At 38.9% G+C, this 21725-nt stretch overlaps 1 protein-coding gene across 5 annotated transcripts in view; it reads left to right on the forward strand.

Moving 5' to 3' along the window:
* The first annotated feature begins 1092 nt into the window (after window positions 1-1092).
* ZBTB17 (zinc finger and BTB domain containing 17) overlaps window positions 1093-21725 on the forward strand; it is a 47765-nt gene continuing 27132 nt past the window's right edge. For 2 of the 5 annotated variants that reach the window (XM_074306175.1, XM_074306180.1), the window contains exon 1: window positions 1149-1289. In XM_074306175.1, coding sequence (XP_074162276.1) covers window positions 1283-1289 — 7 coding nt within the window. In that variant the 5' untranslated portion in view covers window positions 1149-1282. Of the gene's footprint in view, window positions 1290-1659; window positions 2968-21725 lie in introns of those variants that run through there. The other 3 variants (XM_074306176.1, XM_074306179.1, XM_074306178.1) reach the window with 3 other exon arrangements.

Consider the following 21725-nt stretch of genomic DNA (forward strand, 5'->3'; position numbering starts at 1 on the left):
TGTAAGTGACTTGAGGGCAGGGACTGATTTTTGTCAGTTTCCTCATTGTCTAATACACTGTCTGGCACACAGTGGGCACTGTATGAGTTCTATCAGGAGATTGTAAGTGACTTGAGGGCAGGGACTGATTTTTGTCAGTTTCCTCGGTGCTCAGTACAGTGTCTGGCACACAGTGGGCACTGTATGAGTTCTATTAGGAGATTGTAAGTGACTTAAGGGCAGGGACTGATTTTTATCAGTTTCTTCATTGTCTAATACACTGTCTGGCACACAGTGGGCACTGTATGAGTTCTATCAGGAGATTGTAAGTGACTTGAGGGCAGGGACTTATTTTTTGTCAGTTTCCTCATTGTCTAATACAGTGTCTGGCACACAGTGGGCACTGTCTGAGTTCTATCAGGAGATTGTAAGTGACTTGAGGGCAGGGACTGATTTTTGTCAGTTTCCTCGGTGCTTAGTACAGTGTCTGGCACACAGTGGGCACTGTCTGAGTTCTATCAGGAGATTGTAAGTGACTTGAGGGCAGGGACTGATTTTTATCAGTTTCTTCATTGTCTAATACACTGTCTGGCACACAGTAGGCACTGTATGAGTTCTATCAGGAGATTGTAAGTGACTTGAGGGCAGGGACTTATTTTTTGTCAGTTTCCTCATTGTCTAATACAGTGTCTGGCACACAGTGGGCACTGTCTGAGTTCTATCAGGAGATTGTAAGTGACTTGAGGGCAGGGACTGATTTTTATCAGTTTCCTCATTGTCTAATACAGTGTCTGGCACACAGTGGGCACTGTCTGAGTTCTATCAGGAGATTGTAAGTGACTTGAGGGCAGGGACTGATTTTTGTCAGTTTCCTCGGTATCTGGCACAGCGTCAGCACTTTTTGAACTTAATTAAATTTGTAACTGTGTCTGGTTATACGCTGAAGGGGGAAAAGGCGGGGAGAGAAGGTCGCCATATTTGGGATATGACTCCCAAACTTAAGTGTACCGCTCCAGTCTTAGCTCGGCCCAGGTGTCATGGCAGCGCCCAGAGGCGGCCTCCACGTGACTCCCCGGTTGGCCCTCTTTCCCCTAAATTCCCCAGGGTTCCAGAGGGTCGAGGTTGGGACAGGGCGCATGCGCCTTATCTGCTTGCCGGCCGGCCGGAAGCGGCGGCCGTGGGAAACACTGCGAGGTCGGTTCCGCCCGGCTCCAACATGGCGGCGCCCTTTGTCTGCTCCGAGGTGCCGTCCCCGGCCTTCGTCCGGCAGTGATGCGCCTCCCTCTGCGGCGGGGCCCGGGACATGGCAGGTGAGGGGCATGGAGCCTAAAAAGGGAAGACAGTCGCGCCTGTTGAGAGGGGCCTTAGAAGTCGGCGGGGGAGGGGCAGGAAGGGGCAGTTGTGTGTGGGGAAAGGGGGGGACCCCCACCGAAGCGAGAGGGGGGAGGGGCAGTTTCCCGAGGGGAGGGGGCGGACTGGAGGAGAGCGTTCCGAGGGGGCGGGGGAGGTGGGGAGCGTAGTGGAGCGTTCCGAGGGGGCGGGGGAGGAAGAGAGGCAGCGCGCGTGCGCGCGTGGCTCTGCTGGTCGGGGGCCGCGGCGGGATTGGGGGGAGAAGGCCTCCGGGGCGCTCTCTGGGGCGGAGAGTCGGCATGTTGGTGGGCTGCCTGCAGGGGAAGGGGCGAGCTTTCCGGGACATCTTCCTCAGCCGAGTGGTCCGGCGCTGCAGGAAGGGGCGGCCCGAGGGAGACCCCCGCCCTGGGCAAGGAGGTCCGGAGCGGCTCCCCGCCTTCGGCCTTTCTCACGGACTCCCCGCTCCTGGTGCTGGGGTAGCGTGCGGTGCCGGGCCGTGTGACCTTGGTCCCGTCACTTTCTCCGGCCCGGAGGAACTTTCGCGTTCGGCCGGAGTAGTGCCGGGCGCCTAATAAACGTCTCCTCCTCTAAAGCCTGCAGCCTGGGGCCGCGCTCTCTCCGCATCCCCCTCGCTGGGGGTGCCTGAGAAACGCTCGGGGTTCGGCCCCGCCGTGGTGTGCGCCCCGGAGCTCGGCGCGGGCCTGCTCAGAAACACCCCCGGAGATGGGGCTGTGGCTGCCGGGGAAGGAAACGCATTTTAAATGGCCCCGTGGGCCCAGGGCCTGGAGAGTCGTGAAGGCCGAAGAGTGATTCGGAGGTTAGAGCGCTGGGCCTCGAGTCCGAGGCACGCCGCTCCGACCCTGGTGTGTGGCCCCGGGCCGTCAGCCCGCCGCTGTCTGCCTCAGTTTACTTAATTATAAAATGGGAATAAACACGGAACCCGCCTCCAGAGAAGTTGTAAGACTCGAATAAGAGAGTGATTATGAAGCCAGCTTCTATTAGCTGTTATCCCATTTTTCTAAGTCTTTTGAAACTAGGAAGGAAAGACTTTGAAGTGGCCCACCCAGTGCCTCCTTCTGGAGAAGGCTGAGAAACTTGGATAAGAACTGGGCTTCTTGCTGGGACAGCTGATTCCCTCGCTTTTTATAATAGTCTCGGTCTAGTTGCTCTTCCGGGTCAGGGTGGAGCTCCGTGGGTTCTACAAACACTTGAACTTTGCCAGGAAATCTGCCAAACGGATCGTTGAGACTCTGCTGTGCTTGGTGGGCCCCCCCCCCACTTTCTCTCCCCTTCTCCGGAGATGGCCCCAGCCCTGGGAGCACCGACACTCCCCGTGCAGATGTGTGCGCCCCGCAGCATTTTGCTGTGTCATGTGCATCTCTCCACAGGGCGGGGACCCTAATCTTAGAGAAAAACAGAAAACAGCCGTTCTCCGGGGACTATTGTTCTGTGTGTGAAACATGATCCCACGGGAAGGTCTGCGGCCGCTTCCTTTCTTGGCTTAAAGCAAGGCAGCTTTTAAACGGGGCTGTGTTGGGGTGGAGGTCAGAGCCTAGGAGCTCCTGTCTAAGGGGTTTCCCACTGGCAGTCGTGGCTGCCGAGTGAAGATCGCTTAGCCCCCCAGCCAGCCTCTAAAAGGTATTAAATAAAGATGAGATCGGGCTCTTTTCTCACTAATTTTAGACCCTGCTTGTACTGAGAGCTTGTACTGGAGGTTCTGGAGATTTCTTTCAGGGCAGGGGGACCCTCTTATCAAAAGAGACCACAGCTCTATAAATAAGAGACTTATCTGAAGAGAGAGAATTACAGTGGCTGAAGAATTCCTCTTGGCCAATCAACCAGTGTCTTATTTGCCAGGATTTTGCTGAGGATTAGGGATCCAAAGTTAAGACAGTGCCTGCCCTCTAGATGTTTGCAGTCCACGGTGAACATTTTCACAGTAATACAGGAAGTACAATTTTAAAATACACAATGATTAGGAGTCTGGGGAGTACTCTGAAACAGCCAGGGTGAATAAGGACAAAGAAAGGCCTTTTGGAGGCCGCAGCTCTTCCTTGAAAGGAGTTCCAAGAGGTGGCAGTGAAAGGGAGAATGTTCCAGGCATAGGGCACTACTTGGAAGAGGCAAGTGGAATGTCATGTTTGGGAATAGCAAAAAGCCCGTCAGAGAATACAAATTGCACGGGGGGAAGGTGCTATTTTGTATAATGGATTTGAGCTGAAGCTTTTTGGGCATGAGAGTGACGGGTTCAGGCTTGTGCATCAATTTAAGTTAGTTTTTTTTAATCTGCGTGAGGGTGAAGTGGTAAAAGGAGGTGCTGGATGCAGGTCTCGGGTACAATTCAGAGACTATTGGGATCGTCCAGAGAAGAGGTTATGAGAGCAAGGACTAAGGTTATGAGAGAGCCCAGAAGGCCTGCCTGCTGGGGGAGGGCCTCCCTAAACTTTATCATAGACCCACAGGCCCTCCCTCAACTTCTCATATTGAGATTTTCCAGTAGGACATGCCTGAGCTTTTTGTGCTCTGCCCATAGCCCTCAAGAACTCGGGTCATCCCACTCCATAATGAGATGTCGGAAGAAGATTTGACTAACAGGAATTGGCACTTTGTTAATATGGGAGGCAGGGAGAATTTCTGATACTAGGGCCTTGAGTTCTGATTCAAACAGGAGAAATGTGGCTTGGGAGATTGGAAGCATCCAGTGTCATCTATAAAGGGCAATTTTGTGGGAGAGAGAAGACTGAATATGAAAGCAAGAAGGCAGGCTTGACTGGTTTGTTAGAACACCATGTGTTGTTTAGCTGTAGGCAGTTCTTGTTTAAAACCACTTAGGAAAAAACTTTGTTTATTAAACATGTTAGGTTGGCTAGCAGATTGAAACCTTGTAGGATTTTTTTTTGGCTGCCATTTTTATTTTCTTCTTTTAACAGCCACTGTTGATTTAAACAATTTACTTCCCTGGATGGATTTACTTCTAAATCTTAAGATTTTTTCCTTAAGGTATTTGGGTATCATCAATCAAAATACCTACTCAGTAAGATGCTTTTATATTAAAACAGTCTAAAAAGGTCTTGATTTAAGGTCCTATGTATGATGAGTCATTTACCTATATTTGTTAACTTAGGCAATTAAAGAGGAGAAGGGGAGAGGGAGGGAGATATAGAGATGAAAAGGAGGGGAGAAAATCAATACAATTAATCCATGCTTGAAAAAAGTCTGAGAATGTGGGCTATGGGCAACATCTGTGGACTTCCTGGTTCCATGACTGAGTTGGAAATGTCCTCTCATATCTATTCTTTCAAGTCCTACTTGATCTTTATAAATTTTGTTAAACCCACTTTTGATTTTTTTTTTTTTTTTTTGCCTCTTTTGAGGTAATTTGTGTCAAGTGACTTGCTCAGGGTCACACAGCTAGTAACTGTCAAATGTCTGAAGTCTATCCACTACACCACCTAACTGCCCTTCTGTTTACTTTACTCTGTATCACTTCATGTAAGATCACGCTTCTCTATATCTTCATCACATTAATCATTATTTTATTATTAAGTCGTCTCAGTCATATCTAACTTCACATTTAGGATTTTCTTGGCACAGATCCTAGAGTGACTTGCTATTTCCTTCTCCAGCTCATTTTACAGATGAGGAAACTGAGACAAACCGGGTTAAGTGGCTTTCTTTATATGGCAACAGGTGATTCTAAAGTTGAGGAATGGGACACATTTCATTCTTGGGTTTTATAAGCTGTTGTTTTGTGACTCTAGTGTAAAGGGAAAGAATGGAGAGTGCTAATTGTTGGAAGATTACTTCATGGAATGGCTCAAAGTCTGCTTCCTTTTGACTCCCATTTGTGAATTCTGGCTCTTCCTTCTGGAGCAGGCAGCCTAGGCCTTCCTTCCTTTTCTTGATGATTACTTTTAGGTATTAGAGCACAGCTCCCATGGTTCTTTTCTTGGTCTTTTCTTTCTTTTTTTAATTAAAGTTTTTTATTTTCAAAACACATGCATAGATAATTTTTAATATTTACCCTTGCAAAACCTTGTTCCAAATGTTTTCCCCCATTCCTTCCTCCCACCTACCCTACAGGGCAAGTAATGTACAATATTTAACATGTACAATTCCTCTCTACATATTTCCACAATTATACTGCATGCATACACACACAAAACAAATCAGATTAAAAAGAAAAAAAATGAGAAGAAAAAAAGGCAAGCCAACAACAACAAAAATGAGAATACTGTGTTGTGATCCATACTCAGTCCCGACATTCCTCTCTCTGAGTGAGATGGCTCTCTCCATGACAAGATCATTGAAACTGAATCATCTCACTGTTAAAAAGCACTAAGCCCATCAGGCTTGATTATCACATAATCTTGTAATTGCTGTGTACAATGTTCTCTTGGTTCTGCTGAACTTCACTTAGCCTCAGATCACATAAGTCTCTCCAGACCTCTCTGAAATCCTGATCATTTCTTATAGAATATTCCATAACATTCATATGTATGACTTATTCAACCATTCCCCAGCTGATGGTCATTCACTCAATTTCCAGTTCCTTGCCACTACAAAATAGGCTGCTACAACCATTTTTGCATATGTAAGCCCTTTTCAATGATTTCTTTGGGATATAGACCCAGTAGTTTGATGCAGACTGCTGGATCAAAGGGTATAATTTAATAGCTCTTTGGGAATAGTTCCAAATTGCTCCCCAGAAATGGATCATTTCACAACTCCACAACAATGTAACAGTGTTACAATTTTCCCACATCCCCTCCAATATTCATCATTATTTTTTCCTGTGATCTTAGTCAATCTGACAGGTGTGTAGTGGTATCACAGAGTTGTCTGAATTTTCATTTCTCTGATAATAGTGATTTAGAACATTTTTTCATATTATTATAAATGGTTTTAATTTTGTCATCTAAAAACTGTCTGCTCATATCCTTTGATTTGGTCTTTTCTTAACCCACTTCCAGGGCTAGGTTGCATAGGCAAGTTGGGGAAAGATTACAGAGGCTGAGACCAAAAAAATATGATGGGCTTAGAATCAAGATTGGAGTTCAAATCTAGCCTCCAATACTTAATTGGCAGTGAGATCTTGAGCAAGTCACTTAAATCTTGTTTGCTTCAATTTCCTTATTTGTAAAATGAAGCTCAGAATAGTATCTAATCTATAAGGTTGTCAGGATCTAATAAGAAAACACATACAAAGTGTTTTGTAAACCTTAAAATGCTACATAAATATGCTAGTAGTAGTGGAAGGAGCACTACACTGCCATACTGGGAGTCTTAAAGATAGTATTTGAGACCTAGTGATACTCGGTATCACGGAGTAGTTCTGTGATCATGGCCCAGTTACTGGCCTCTGGGTGTCAGATTTCTCATCTGTAAAATGGATTCTTGGTTTCTGTGATATCTCCCTCTTCTTAGCAGTCTAGGCCCTTTCCCCCTATTCCTTTTCCTTCTCCAAGGAATTAAGAAATACTCCAATATCAGATGAGTGATATCTCTTGAATCCAGAAGCTTCTTCCTGTGTTGTGGCAAGGAAAGGGTTGGTGAGGATTGTGTGGTCAGTACCTTCTGTGAGGTCAACCCTCAAAGCATTCTTAACTGAAGAGCCAAACTTTTAGAACTATTCTCAACTGATCCCTTCTTTCCCCTTAAAAATAAGGATTCCTGACTGTCTTCCTGTTTTAATCCCTGAACATAAAGGCATTTCAGTCCTTCACAGAGGAAGTACCCTCAAGTCCACGGGGAAGCTTATCAGCAAGGCTGCACACTTCCTCTGGGCCCCACTGACCGATCCATAATTCCATAATTCGCTGTCTTTAACCTAACCTGGAAATATCTTTACAGAGCTTCCCGGGTATCTTTGTTAGATTTGAAAGTATCCACCAAAGATATTTTGATTGCATCTTCAAATCTCACATTCTTCATCCCACACCCCTTTTCACTTCAAGTTTAAGAACCACAGGTCTACTCTATTTCTGGTGAACTTTTATGCCAACTTGTAGCAAGTAAAAGTTATCCTTTGAGGAGATACATAGTGTTGTTTTGTTTTGTTTTTTTTCCTCCATGGTGGTAATGGATGTAGCTACAAAGAAATTTACTTGGACTGGATAAGAAAAGAAGTCTTCGAAACTGGAATAGGAATACTGGAGTAGGCATATAAATTTTTATGTCATTTAAGACATGAAAACAATACTGGGTTTTATAACATGGGAAAGGATTCTCCCCCAGAATCCATAAAGGAAATAGACTTGACAATGCCTGTGAGGTTATGTTAATTTTGCTCAAATCAGTGAGTCATCTCAGAGAGTAAAGAGGCTTTTCATCAAACTTTCCTTTGCCCAGAAACTTCTTTGTTCAGGATATCAGTTTGTCAGCATGTTGTTTTGTCAGCTCCTTTTGCCTTTATGAATTAAAAGAATTAGGAAGTGAGGCATCTTTTGTATTAGGAGCCTGGCAAACTGGAACCCAGAGGACCTAGGTTCAGGGCTTAGTTCTGATGATTACCATGTGACTACATACGGGCTCTTTCCTCTCTATGATCCTTAGTTTCTTTATCTGTAAAATGGGTTTCCTTTACTTTTATCACTTACCTCAGGTTTTTGGTAAAAATTTTGATTTGGAATTTTAAAAACCTACATAAAAGTGAGCTCTCAGTATCATATCTGTAGGGAAAAGGAGTTTTGCCCCATTAAATGTTTTTGCAAATTTGGACAATAACTTATTAGTTAATATGCTGTTAGTGATAAAACATTGAAGCTCAAAGAGGTTGACTATCTTGTTGTCTTTAGATTATATAACCATTAAGTAATGAAGCTAAGATTCAAACCCAGGTCTTAGCCCAGGGATTTTTCAGATGTCCTCAGGTTGCCTTTACATGTAATCAGCCTTTATCCAGAGAGTCAGAAAGCCACTTTCAAAAACATGTGAAAATGCTGTGGTACAGCAGGAATTGTGCCATCAGTAGGGGAACTGAAGCTGATGAAAAGTCACAAAAAGTGAAGGAAATCAACAAAATGGCTGTTAGTGTGCCTGTAGAAAAAGAGGGATATCTGGGAAATGAACAAATACTTTGCATCTTATTTGCTGACTAACTTTCAGCATTCATCTGGGAAAACTGGGGAGTTGGAGAGGAGATTCATATAAAATGGGAACGTAGTCCTGTGACTATGTCCTCGGCATGTGGGATTGGACAAACCGTTAGGTTTCTGGCTGACTTCCCATCCACAAACATAATTACTTACAGTTTAAAATGTGAATTCTTCTGTCAGTCTTGAAATGGTTTTTCCCATTTGGCTTTCCAGAGACTCAGTTTATAGTTTTCTATCAGGATATAACAGAGTGTAAGATCTGGCCTTCGAATCCCAGTTTTGGTGCTTCCAGTTGCATGATCTTATTCCAGTCCCTTAACTTATCTTAAGCTTGGTTTGCTCATCTACAAGATGAGAATGATAATGCCTTAAACTTTCTTCACCTCCTAAATTCTTTAGCTAGAAATCTCAGAGTCATTCTGGACTCTTCACTTTTTCTCATTGGGGCAGAATGAACTATATTCATTGCTGGATAGTTCACTCAAAGAGATTGTGTTTGATTGTTTTGTTAGGAAAGTTGGTATTTTCTGAAACAACTTATGTAAAAAACAAAAGGCATTAAATAATGACATTTTTTAAGGGAGAGTCAGGAATGCTACTTGATTAGACTATATACAGTGGTATTGTTTCTTTTTTTTTTTTTTTCTTTCAGCAAACTGCTTTTGAGGTCACTTTTCTAAATCTTGAAAAACCATTTGAATCACGTCTCAAAAGTGCAGCGAAGCCAGTGTTATGAGAAGTGCACAGAGAACATACCAGAATTAATTAGGTTCTTTTGTTAAGGCAAGGTTTACTTACTTCAGAATAATACCACTTTTTCACCCCTATTTCTAGATGTTCTAAAACTTAGACTACTCTTTTCACTCATCTAATGAAGGTAATGCAAGTCAACAAAAGTTTATTAAGCACCAACCATGAACCAGGTTTCATGCTAAGCATTAGGGATACAACAAAAGGCAAAACAAATTGCCAATGACATTACTCTCAATTTATCATTTCTCTGACAAGAAGTGGGCAGGATATTTCCTCACGAGTTAGCTGGAATTGTGATTGGTCATTGCATTGATTAATGTTCCTAAACATTTCAGAGTTGTATGAACTCTGTTTTTAATATGTTTAGTTTGAGATGTCTGTGGAGCATCCTGTTTGAAATATCCATTAGGAAGTTATGATGAGTGAGGAGCTTGGAAGAGAAATCTAGGGCTAGATATATAGATCTGTATAGAGTTGATAATTAAACCAGTGGGATATTATGAAAGTACCATGAAAGATGATATAATGAAAAAAAAAAGAGAAGAGGGCAGACCATAGAAAATCCAGTTCTATAGAAATAGAATCCTGACAAGGATGAAAATCTAGCAAAAGAGGCTGAGAAGGGGACAGGCAGAGAAGAACTGAGAAAGAGAGTGTAGTGCCATGAAAATCCAGGAGAGTGGTCAATTATTATCTAGCAATCCAAAAAGCTCAAGAAGGATGAGAACTGAAAGAAGGCCCTCAAATGGGGCAATAAGAGATGATTGGTAACTTGGGAGAAAGCAGGCTCAATTGAATAATGAAACCAGATTTCAAAAGCCAAATTTGAAGAAAATTAGAAAAATAGGAAGTGGACTTAAGGAGTAATGTAGAGTTTTTTGAGGAACCTATAAAATTTTCTTATGATTCTTTGAATTCTTCTTATTCATTATTTCTTATGGTATAGTAATATTTTCTTACAAACATGTATTCAGGTTTATTTTGTCCATTTCCCAGTTGATGGACTTTTGAGATGCTCCATTAGACTATGAGTTCCTGGAGGGGAGGGACTGTCTTTTGCCTTTCTTTGTCTCCCTAAGGCTTAGCCCAGTGCCCAGCACATAATAGGTGCTTCATAAATCTTGTTGACTAATTGCTTTTAAGAAAATAATTGAAAAGCTGAGTTTTTGTTATAACTTTACAATAAAGCTTGGCCGTGGGTTTTCAGATTTCCTTTCTTGCTTGTTAAATCTTACCTTATCTAGGTTAGCAAATCTTTCACTTAATTCCTAACTTGTTAGAGGAGGTGGTGGCAGTCTTTACTGGATGGCAAGCACTCTTGTCCATAGATGAGTCAGAATCTCTAAAACAGCATTATGGAGGAGAGTATCACTAAATATAATGTGTTAAGTAAGGAGTGACCTCCTTTTTATTTCTGTTATTTCAATACTTCAAGCATCAGTGATTTTTAGAGTGTGGATCCTACTTCCATTAACTCTGCAACACTTTTCTGAAGATTTAGTTTTTCAGAATTGCTGAGGTGGGGCTGGAGGGAGAAGAAAGTCACCTAGCAGATAGCCTAGATGGAGTTAGCTAGGTTGGTACTTAAATGGCCAGTGCAGATCATTAGACCTGTGCTAAATGCTTTTCCAATTTAGTGGAATTGTACTCCAGGAGAATGGCTCCTGAAAGCCTAGAATCAGCTCTACACCATCATTAAGTTTTGTTATTTTTTAATCCAGGTTTTACTCATTGTAAAGCGAACTGCCCTACATCTTATAATATCATCCATCTGCTTCAACTCATAACCACTTTCCCAAGTTCACATACTCTTTCTTTGCAACTCCTTAATCTATACTTAGTATCTGCTTTAATTTTAAGTTACAATTAGCTGTTTACTGGCCTATATTCTAATTCTTCCAACTCTGTACAGTTAGTTCTTCAAATAATTTAGCTATTAGGAAGCACTTACAGCTGTGCTTTGGAGACCTTCATGCAGTGAAAAGTGACAGTTTCGTGAGCTTCTATTAATTATTATATGCTAGTGAGATTAAAAAAAAAGAAGAGACCTTAAAGATTAGTGGTTGTCATTCTACAAATAACACCCAGCATGAAAGTCCGGAGAGGATAAGCATTTTGTTCAGTCACTTTGGCCAGAAGTAGCAAGGCCAGGATTCAAACTCAGGGGAGTTTTAGAACTGGGACATCATCTAGTCCCAAAGCTTCTTAAACTGTGGGTCATCACCCATATGGAATGTAACTGGATATGGGTATCCCCCAAGATTTGGTAAAAGTTTTCTGAATGCAATGACCAAAAATTAATTCAAAATCAAATGTTATGAATCCAAGGTGTTTCTGGCAGCATTTGCCAGTGTTACATCACCTGACTTCACCGCACCCTTGGTTCTGAAGACACAGCATTGGTAATGCCTCATGCACAAATGCTTCCATAAACACTTTGGCTCAGATTTGAGATGGGGTTGCATAAAAATTTCTTGGGTAAAAACATTGGCAAAGCCCTGGTCTAGTACAACCCATTCGTTTTCTTTTAAAATTAAAAAAAAAAATTTTTTTTTCAATCAGCAAAAATCTGCCTTTTTTCCTTTCCAACCTCCTTCCCATTAACAAAACAAACATGTATAATCAAGCAACAAATTTCTGCATTGACCAAGAAATATATACATATATGTGTCCATGTTTGTGTCTTACTCTGTATTCTTAAATCATTCATCTCTGTCAGTGGGAAGTATGTTTCATCATGAGTCCTCTGGGAACATAATTGGTCATTCTGATTAGAGTTCTTAAGTCTTAATTCCCTTTCCCTTTCCTAATGTAAGTTGTTCTGATTCTGTTTATTTTGCACACAATTCTTCCCAGATTTCTTTTGAAATCATTCCCTGCATCCTTTCTTACAACACAATAGTATTCTATTACATTTATGCACCATGACTTGTTCAGCCAATCCCCAATAGATGGATACCTCCCTTCAGATTATCATTCATAAAGAGCAATAAACATTTTTGTGCATCTTTAGAATTTGTTTTGATTAGGACTAGTCTCCTACTTAATCTACCCTCCTTCTGATTCCTCCTTCTCCTTCCTTCCTATTTCCTTGTTGTGTGAAATGTAAAAAATTGTGTTTTTGTATAATCCTCCCTCCTTTGACCAGTTCATATAACCATGAAGTTAATCTTCCTTCCTTCTTGTTGTGTGGACTCCTATTTGTATACCCTGAATGTGAGATAATATTCATTAACCTTCTTTTCCCTCTCCTCTTTTTCCATTCATTTTTAATATCGTCAAGACATAATAGTCTTGGGGTTTTGGTCTAATTAGATTCTTTGTATAATGCCTGATTACTATAGGACTTATAATATACACCTATATCATCTCCTTATGTTAAAAATGTAAGCAGTTGCGGGCAGTTTGGTGTCACAGTGGATAGAACACCAGCCCTGAAATCAAGAAGACCTGAGTTCAGATGTGGTCTCAGACACTTAACACTTCCTAGCTGTGGGACCCTGGGCAAGTCACTTAACCCCAATTGCCTCAGGGGAAAAAAATGTAAGCAGTTTATTCTCATTTAGTCCCTTATGATAATCCTCTCCTGTTTTTTTTTAACTACTGTGTTTGAAATTCAGTTTTTGTGAAGCTCTAATATTCTCATCAGAATTGCTTGGAAGTCTTCTGTTTCCTCAAAGGCCTATTTTTTTTTTCTTACATGTATGATTATACTCAGTTTTGCTAGATAAATTATTTTAGGTTGTTAGTCTGTACCTTTTGCCTTCTAGAATCATTTTTCACTCCTTCATAATGCTGACTGCTAAATTATTGTTGATTCTGACGTTCTCTAGTACTTGGATTCTTTTTTTCTGGATGCTTGCAGTATTTTTTTTTTTTTTTAATCTGAAAGCTTTGGCTATTATGTTTCTAGAGATTTTCATTTTGGGGTTTCTTTCTGGAGGTGACTGTGGATTCTTTCTGTTTCCACTTTGTCCTCAGATTCTAAGAGACCTGACTAGTTTTCTTTTAAACTTTCTTGAAATATAATATGTAGGCTTTTTTTTTATTCTTTTTGGTAGTAGATGAGCCCAGATCTAACTCCACAGACATGAGGCCACCATGCCCTTGTACAAGAGTGTGATAGACAATCATGTAAACAATTCTCACCTATCCTAAGGAAGAGTCATTGTATAATCTTGAGCAAATAACTTAGTCTCTCAGGTTTCTGTTTCCTCATCTTTTTATTTTTCCTCTAAAGAAAGGGTAGACTGGATCAATCAATAAATATTTATTAAACACCTGCTATGTGTGTTATGTCCTGGGGTTATAAAATACCCTTTAAATAAGAAGGTGACCTGCAACAGTCCTTTAAGATCTCTGATTCGTTGATCTTCACATCAAGTAACAGTTTTAGATTCCAAACAGTACCAAGATTCCTAGGACATTGAACCACGTTTGCCATTCGTCATTTGTCTATTGAGAATACACATTTTTTTTTTTTTTTTTTGGATAATGCCAGGCAATAAAGATGGTTGGTTTTATTTAATTTGATTCCTGTTACACATCTTGCAGGGAGAATAGGTTGGCTGCAAATTTGTTTTGAGCTGGCAAAAATATCCATTCTTGCAAGGCTGAACCAGTCTCCATCATAATTACTTTTATTCAAGGGCATAGTGTTTTTAATACTACCTTGCACAATAACTTCCTATATTTCTTTTCTTTTTCTTTTTCTTTTTTTCTTTTGGCTAAGACAGGAGGTTGGGGAAACTAGATGGCACAGTGGATAGAGCACTGGCCCTGAAGTCAGGAGGACCTGAGTTCAAATGTGGCCTCAGAGACTTAATACTTCCTAGCTGCAGTGTGTCTGAGGCCACATTTGAACTCAGGTCCTCCTGACTTCAGGGCCAGTGCTCTATCCACTGTGCCATCTAGTTTCCCCAACCTCCTGTCTTTCTGTGAAGCAGATCCCCTAGCCAGTGAAAGCCAGGTGGTAATTTGGATTACCTTTTCCATCCCCTTTTCCAAAAGGGCCCAGTGGAAATGAAGTGAAAGTAGTCATGTCCAGAGTTTGAAGTTGGATGCAACCATTTTTTGTAGGCAAGTAACATTGTCTGTGGAAAGTATCTCTTTCCTCCAGCACACTGGTGACATTTCCCCTAATGGGCTCCTTCTCATGTCATTTTTGAGAATCCTGCTTGCATTTTTAATGCTTGCTAATGATCTGGGTAATATTTCATGTCTGAATGTAGTCATTCCATCTATAAAATGGAAAAGCACAGTACGAAGCCACTTAGTGCTGTGGGTGGGTACTCTAGTTTTCACCTGGGAACAGCCATCAGCACTTAATAGAGCAATTGTTCAATATAAAGTGCCTCTCTGACAGAGGAAATCATTCTCTCTGGCTCTTGTCTGGTCGCAGCTTCCTTTCACCCTCATTTTTTCTACCTCTACTGGCTTTTGAATTATTCTAGGTTCCTTTTCCCACATAGGAGGGATGGAACCATTGGTTATGATGACAACATCTTGGCTTTGTCAAATCAATTTATTCCTTGACTGAATCAAGATACATAAATTAGTAAGAATTTGTAGGGGGATGAAATAGAGGTAAGTCTTATATCAGATATATTATAATTGAGCGATATATTTTAATTTCTCATCAATCTTTTTTTTTTTTTTTTTTTTTTTTGATGACAAGAAACAATTTGCAACTCTAGATGGGTATATTATGTGCAGGTCACATTCTTAGTGATGGTTCTTATTGTTGGTGGGGGTTTTTTGGTTTTTTTTTTTTTCTTTTTTTTAAAGAGTATTTGGAGCCCAAACAAAAAAGTTTCTCTAAGGTATTTGGAATTTTATTGACATTCTAAGCCACAATGAATGTGAAATATGTTTTTTCACAGCAACCCCTATGTGCTTTCCTTCAGGGCTTTCTGCCTGCCAGAATGATCACATGACAGGATTAGAATTGTTCTGCTTAGTCCAAGAGAAAAAAAACTAGGACCAATGGTTACAAACTGAAGAAAACAGATTTTGTTTTTATATAAGGCAAGACTATTTTTGCTTTAATTTTCCTTTTTATTAATCAGTCACTAAACTTGTTTTGAGTGTCTACTATTTTCCCAAGCCCTGTGCTTGGGAAATAATGATACTAAAGAAAGGATAAAACTGAAGATACTAAGAAAGGATAAAACAATCTTTGCGCACAATCTAATGAGGAAGGGAAGATTACACATAAAAAAGGAGCCGAGAAAGAGCCTGGAAAGAAGGATACCTAGCTCCTGGGCATGATGGAACCCTGGAGCCTAGAATCATTTCCCAATGATCTGAAGAGCTGTGTATTATGGGGTTGACTTCATCTTGCAAAGAAATTAGTTTGTGGAGATCATGAAATCCAGGAGAGCAGCCAGATAGTGGGAAATGATGAGCTGAATGCCCTAGATTTTCTCCATTTTAGAAAGTTCTGGGAGGAGTTCTTCAGTGCTTTCCCTCTATCTTCTCCAATTAGAGGGTGAGGAGGGCCTCAGGGATAAGGAGTGCAAAAGAGGTGTGATTGTCAGAGTTGATGTAATCTTGCAAAATGATGATTATTGTGAATTTGACAAACATCAATAGATATAAACATTTTCCTGTAAATTAAAAAAAAGGAAAACAAAGAACATAGGAAGGTGTAAATTTCTTTTTCTTTTTGTATACTTTAGACTTAAGATAGTTAGGTGACCAAGCTTATCTATGCCCTTTCAGAGTTTCTGTTTGATTTTTAAGAATGATTCATCAACACTTAAAAAACAAATTTGTGTTTTACGTGCTTCTTCCCCATTACTCTCCTCTACCAAAAAAATCCTTTTTATTGTAAAAACTAAGTATAATCTTACAGAATCTACATCTTGGCTGTCTATTTCCTTTAAAATTTTTTTTCCTCAGTGATATGTAGAAGTAATTTTTAACATTCTCCTTTTAAATTTTGTTGAGTTCCAAATTCTATTTCCTCCTCCTTTCCTGCCCTCTTTCTGGAGAAGGCAGGCAGTTATAAAATATACATGTGCAGTTGTGCAAAAATAAGCCATGTTGTAAAAGAAAACAGGAGAGGGAAAAAAAAGAAAGAAAAGAAAAAAGGTTTTAAAAAATGATCTGCATTTAGGCTCCATCCGTTCTTTCTTTGGAGGCAGATAGCATTTATCTTAAATTCTTCAAAATTGTCTTACAGTATTACTGAGAATAGCTGTTTTTGCTCACTTAATTTTGTGTCAGTTCATGTCTTCCAGATATTTTTGAAACCATCCTGCTTAACATTTCACACAGTAGTATTCTGTCACAATCATATACCCAGCCATTCCCCAATTGATCTCCTTTGTTTCCAATTCTTTGCTACCACAAAAAGAGCTTTTTCTTTTTAGTCTTTTTTTTTTGTGAGTTTTTTTGTTTTTGTTTTTGTTTTTTTGGTGTGGCAGTGGGGGTTAAGTGAATTGTCCAGAGTCACACAACTAGTAAATGTCAAGTGTTTGAGGCCACATTTGAACTCAGGTCCTCCTGATTCCAGGGCCTGTGTTCTGTCTAAGATTCTACCTAGCTGCCCCTGGTGTTTTTGTTTGTTTGTTTGTTTTCCTTTTTTCATTTTAAGTCTTTTGGGGACAGAGACCTAGTAGTGGTATTGTTGGGTCAAAAGATATGCACAGTTGGCTGTGTGATCCTGGGCAAGTCACTTACCCCCAATTGCCTCAGCAAAAAAAAAAGAAAAAAAGATATACACAGTTTTATAGTTCATCAAGCTTAATTCAAAATTCCTTTCCAGAATGGGTTAGATCACTTTACAACTCCACCAACAGTGTATTAGTGTCCCACATTTTCCTTTTCTATCATATTAATCTGATAGGTGTGAAGTAGAATCTCAGAATTATTTTAATTTTCATTTCTCTAACCAATAGTGATTTAGAGCAATTTTTTCAGATGCCTAGAAATGGTTTTAATTTCTTCTTCTGAAAACTGTCTTTTCATATCCTTTGACCATTTGTCAATTGAGAAATTATTTGTATTCCTACAAATTTGACTTGGTTCACTATATATTTGAGAAATGAGGCTTTTATTTGAGAAACTTGCTGTAAAAATTTCCCTTCCTCCCCGTTTTCTGCTTTCCTTCTACTCTTGGCTGCATCAGGGGTTTTTTATTCAAAACCTTTTTAATTTAGTGTAATAAAAATGATCTATTTTACATTCCATTATGCTTTCTATCTCATAAATTCTTATTATCCAGAAATCTGACAAGCAAAATTGCCTATCCTTCCCTGATTTGCTTATAAAATAGTCCTTTATTTTTAAAAGGGATACCCATTTTTATTTTATTTTGGTATACCTTGGTATGAGATGTTGGGCTATACCTAGTTTCTGCCAAATTGCTTTCCAGTTTTCCTGGCAATTTTTAATCAGAAAGTAGTCTCTAAGGCATCAAGGTGATTTTGTGGATAGTGCACCAGCCCTGAAGTCAGGAGGACCAAATTTTCAAATCTGGTCTCACACTTAACACTTCCTAGCTGTGTGATCTTAGGCATGTCACTTAACCCCAATTGCCTTAGGCAAAAAAAAAAAAAGAGGAGGCTTTTGTTCCAAGAGTTTGGATTTTTGGATTTATCAAATATTATATTATTATTGTCATTAAGTAGGACGTATTATGTACCTAATATCTTACATTGATACAAAATTCTATTTCTTAATCACATTGTTTTGATGATTACTACTTTGTAATACAGTTTGAGATACTACTAGACCACATCCATCACATTTTTTTTTCATTGTTTCCCTTTATATTCTTGACCATTTGTTTTTCCAGATGAATTTTATTATTTTTTCTAGCTTTATAATTTTTTTTTTTTTTTTGGTAATTTGATTGGTATGGTACTGAATAAGTAAATTGATTTAGATAGAATTTTCCTTTTATTTGTATTGGCTCAGCCTACCCATGAGCAACTAATATTTCTTTAGATCTGACTTAGTTTGTGTGAAGTATTTTGTTCCTAGTGTTATTAATAACTAGTCTTGTTATAATAACTTGTCTTGGTAAAGAGACTCCCATGTATTTTATATTTTCTGCAGTTATTTTAGATAGATATTTGTGATAGATATCACACACTACTGGAATTTGTTGGTATATATACATATATATATATATATATGAATCAGGGTGATTTATGTGAATTTATTTTATAGCCTGCAAATTATTCTAGCTAGTTTTTTACTTGGTTCTTTAGTATTCTCTATGTATATCCATCATACCATCTGGAAAAGAGTAATAGTTTATTCTAATTTCTTTTTCTTCCCTTATTGTTATCAGAAGCATTTCTGATACATTATTGAATATGATAATAATATAATATTGATGATAATGGGCATCTCTGCTTCAGCCCTGATTTTATTGGGAAGGCTTTTAGCTTGTTTGCATTACAGATAATGCTTGCCGATTATTTTAGGTAGATATTATGTCATTTTAAGGAAAATTTAATTTATTCCTATGCTTCCTAGTGTTTTTAGTAGAAATGTGTGTTACATGTAAAATGTATGGGATTACCTGCCATCGGGGGGGAGGGAGTGGAGGGAGGGAGGGGATAATTTGGAAAAATGAATAAAAAAAAAAGAAATGTGTGTTATATTTTGTGAAGATTTTTATGCAATTATTGGGATAATCATATGTTTTTTGTTAATACTTTCAGTTATGCTGACAGTTTTTGTAATATTGAAACATTCCTGCACTCCAGGTTTAAATCCTATCTGGTCATTGTGTATGATCTTTGTGATATATTGCTAAAATCTCCTTGCTAGTATTTTATTTAAAATTTCTGCATCAATATTCTTTAAGGAAATTGGTCTATAGTTTTCTTTGGTTTTGTTCTTCCAACATCATATTTGTATCATAAAAGGAATTTGGTAGGATTCATTCTTTGCCTGTTTTTCTAAATAATTTATATAGTGAATGGGACTGATTGGATGAAGTATTTCTCAGTATTGAGTCACATGTTCCCAGAATGAGACCTTGGTCATTTACTTTCTGGAGGAAGGTACTTTGAACCTGAGATACAGGAAGTGGCATGACCTGTGGGAGGCAGCCAGCATTGGTGATCATTGGTCAAGGATGGTCCATCCTGTTAGTCTATCCAATGAGAAGGCTTGAGTCTTTTGCTTTTAAACCCTGGACAAGCCTGAAGCAGGTAAGGTTCCAGGTGCACATGGTAGTGGTTGGGATTACTTCCAGGTTTGTATCTGGGTTTCTCCCTGCAGGGATTAAATAAATGTTTACTCTTTGTACCTGATGATGTCTCTGATTAATTAATTGAATTGGGAAGGGGGTCTTGCACCCAACCAGTCCCAAGCAATAGTATAGGAATTAATTGTTCTTTAAATGTTTGGTAGAATTCACATCTGATCGTGGGGATTTTTATTGTCTATTTCCTCCTGTCACTCATTTAATTTTTCTTTTAAGAATCTGGATGCTATATCATTTGGTGCATGTATGCTTGGTATTGATAATACTCCATTATTTATGGTACCTTTTCAGCATATTGTAGTTTAACTATTTATCTCTTTTAATTAAATTTGTTTTTGCTTTTGATTTGTTTGAGATCATGTTGGTTACTCCCCCCCTTTTTTTTTTTTAAATTTCTGCTAAAGCATAATATATTCTGCTCCAATCCCATATTTTTACTGTGTGTATCTCTCTGTTTTAAATGTGTTAGTAAACAACATATTGTTGGATTCTGGTTTTTAATCCATCCTGTTATCTGCTTCCTTTTATTAGTGAGTTCATGCCATTCACATTCATAGTTATGCTTAATAATTTTACATTTCCTTCCTTATTTCCTTGTTTATCCTTTTCTCCGAAGTGTGTTTTGTTTCTGACTACTACTTCCGGGAACTCTCCTTCCCAAATACCAACTCCCCTTTCCCCTTTCTTTTATCTCTTTCCCTTCCTTCTATTTCCTTATAAAGTAAAATAACTTTTTATCCCCAATTGAGTGTGTATCTTGTTGCACAAGAAAAAAATCAAATCAAACAGGAAAAAAAAAATGAGAAAAAAAATGCAAGCGAACAACAACAAAAACAGTGAAAATGCTATGTTGTGAACCACACTCTGTTCTCACAGCCCTTTTTCTGGGTGTAGATCACTCTCTTCATCACAAGACAATTCTGTTTTTCAAGATGTTATTTTCTTCAATATTTGTGTGTGTGTGTGTGTGTATGCGTGCACGCCTCTATTACCAAGATATTGACTCTCTTTTCATACTTTTCTTATCATTTTCTTCTTGTTTTTTTTTTGTTTTTGTTTTTTTTTGGAGGGGATAGGGGGAAGAGGCCTTACATGTAGCTGTTTTGACTTTGTTGGCTTCCTAAGTTTTAGTAACTTCTTTCTATGTGCAAGTTCCTCTCTCTTCTGGAATCTTCCTGTTGAGCCATCATATTTTTGCCTTGAATTCATAACATTGTTCAAAATGGGACTCAACAGGAAATTGGAAAGCAGTTTGGCAAAATATGATTTAGACCAATGTCTTAGAACACATGACAATAAGTGTCATATGGATTTCTTGATATTATTTCATTTTTTTAAATGGAAAGCATTATCTTTTATAGTCTTGACTGAGTAGGGAATCCTTAACCAAAGACTAGAAGAAATTACAATGATCAACTTTGATAGACTTAGTTCTTCTCAGCAAAACACTGATCTAAGACAATTCCAAAAGACTGGTGATGGAAAATGTTATCCACTATCCAAAGAACTATGAAGTTTAAATGCAGATCAGAGCAGACTATTTTCATTTTTGTTGTTTTTTTCTTTTCTAATGGTTTTTCCCTTTTCTTTTGATTGTTTTTTTCACAACGTGGCTAATATGGAAATATGTTTAATATGATTGTACATATATAACATATCAAATTCGTTGACATCTTGGAGTGGGGAAGGGGATGGAGGGAGAAAGAAAATGGAAATCAATCTTATAAAAGTAAAGAAAAACAGATCTCAAAAGATGAACTAAATTTATGTTAAATGAAATTTAACAGGAAAAAAATCAGGTTAGCTAGGATTAAAGAAAGTTGTCAACATGAGGGGGGGGAAATCTTCACATCAGTCATTTTATAGGAACTAATTCTCAAAATAGAATAAGAAGATAATAAGAAGGAAGCTAGTTGCCCTTCATGGGTTCAAGTCCCTTGGCCCAGATGGACTATATTCTTAGTTTCTGGAAGAACTGGCTGATGGGAAAACTGAGCCACTGTCATAGAAAATTGAAGAAGAGCAGGTGTTTCAATTTTCAAAAAATGGAACAGAACAAACTACAGCACAAGGAAGTTTACTTATATTGCTGGAAAAAATTCTCAATTGATCATTAAAGAGATGGTTGGTGAACTTCTAGATAGGCAAGTAAATTGTTAACAGTTCAGTTCTTTTTCAATCATATCTTTCTGATTTCATTTGGGATTTTCTTGGCAAAGCTACTGAAGTGATTTGTTATTTCATTCTCCAGTTCATTTTACAAATGAGCAACTTGAAGCAATTAGTGACTTGCTCAGGGTTACACAGATAGTGTT

This window comes from Sminthopsis crassicaudata, chromosome 3 (assembly GCF_048593235.1).
Source record: "Sminthopsis crassicaudata isolate SCR6 chromosome 3, ASM4859323v1, whole genome shotgun sequence".
Taxonomy (NCBI): domain Eukaryota; kingdom Metazoa; phylum Chordata; class Mammalia; order Dasyuromorphia; family Dasyuridae; genus Sminthopsis; species Sminthopsis crassicaudata.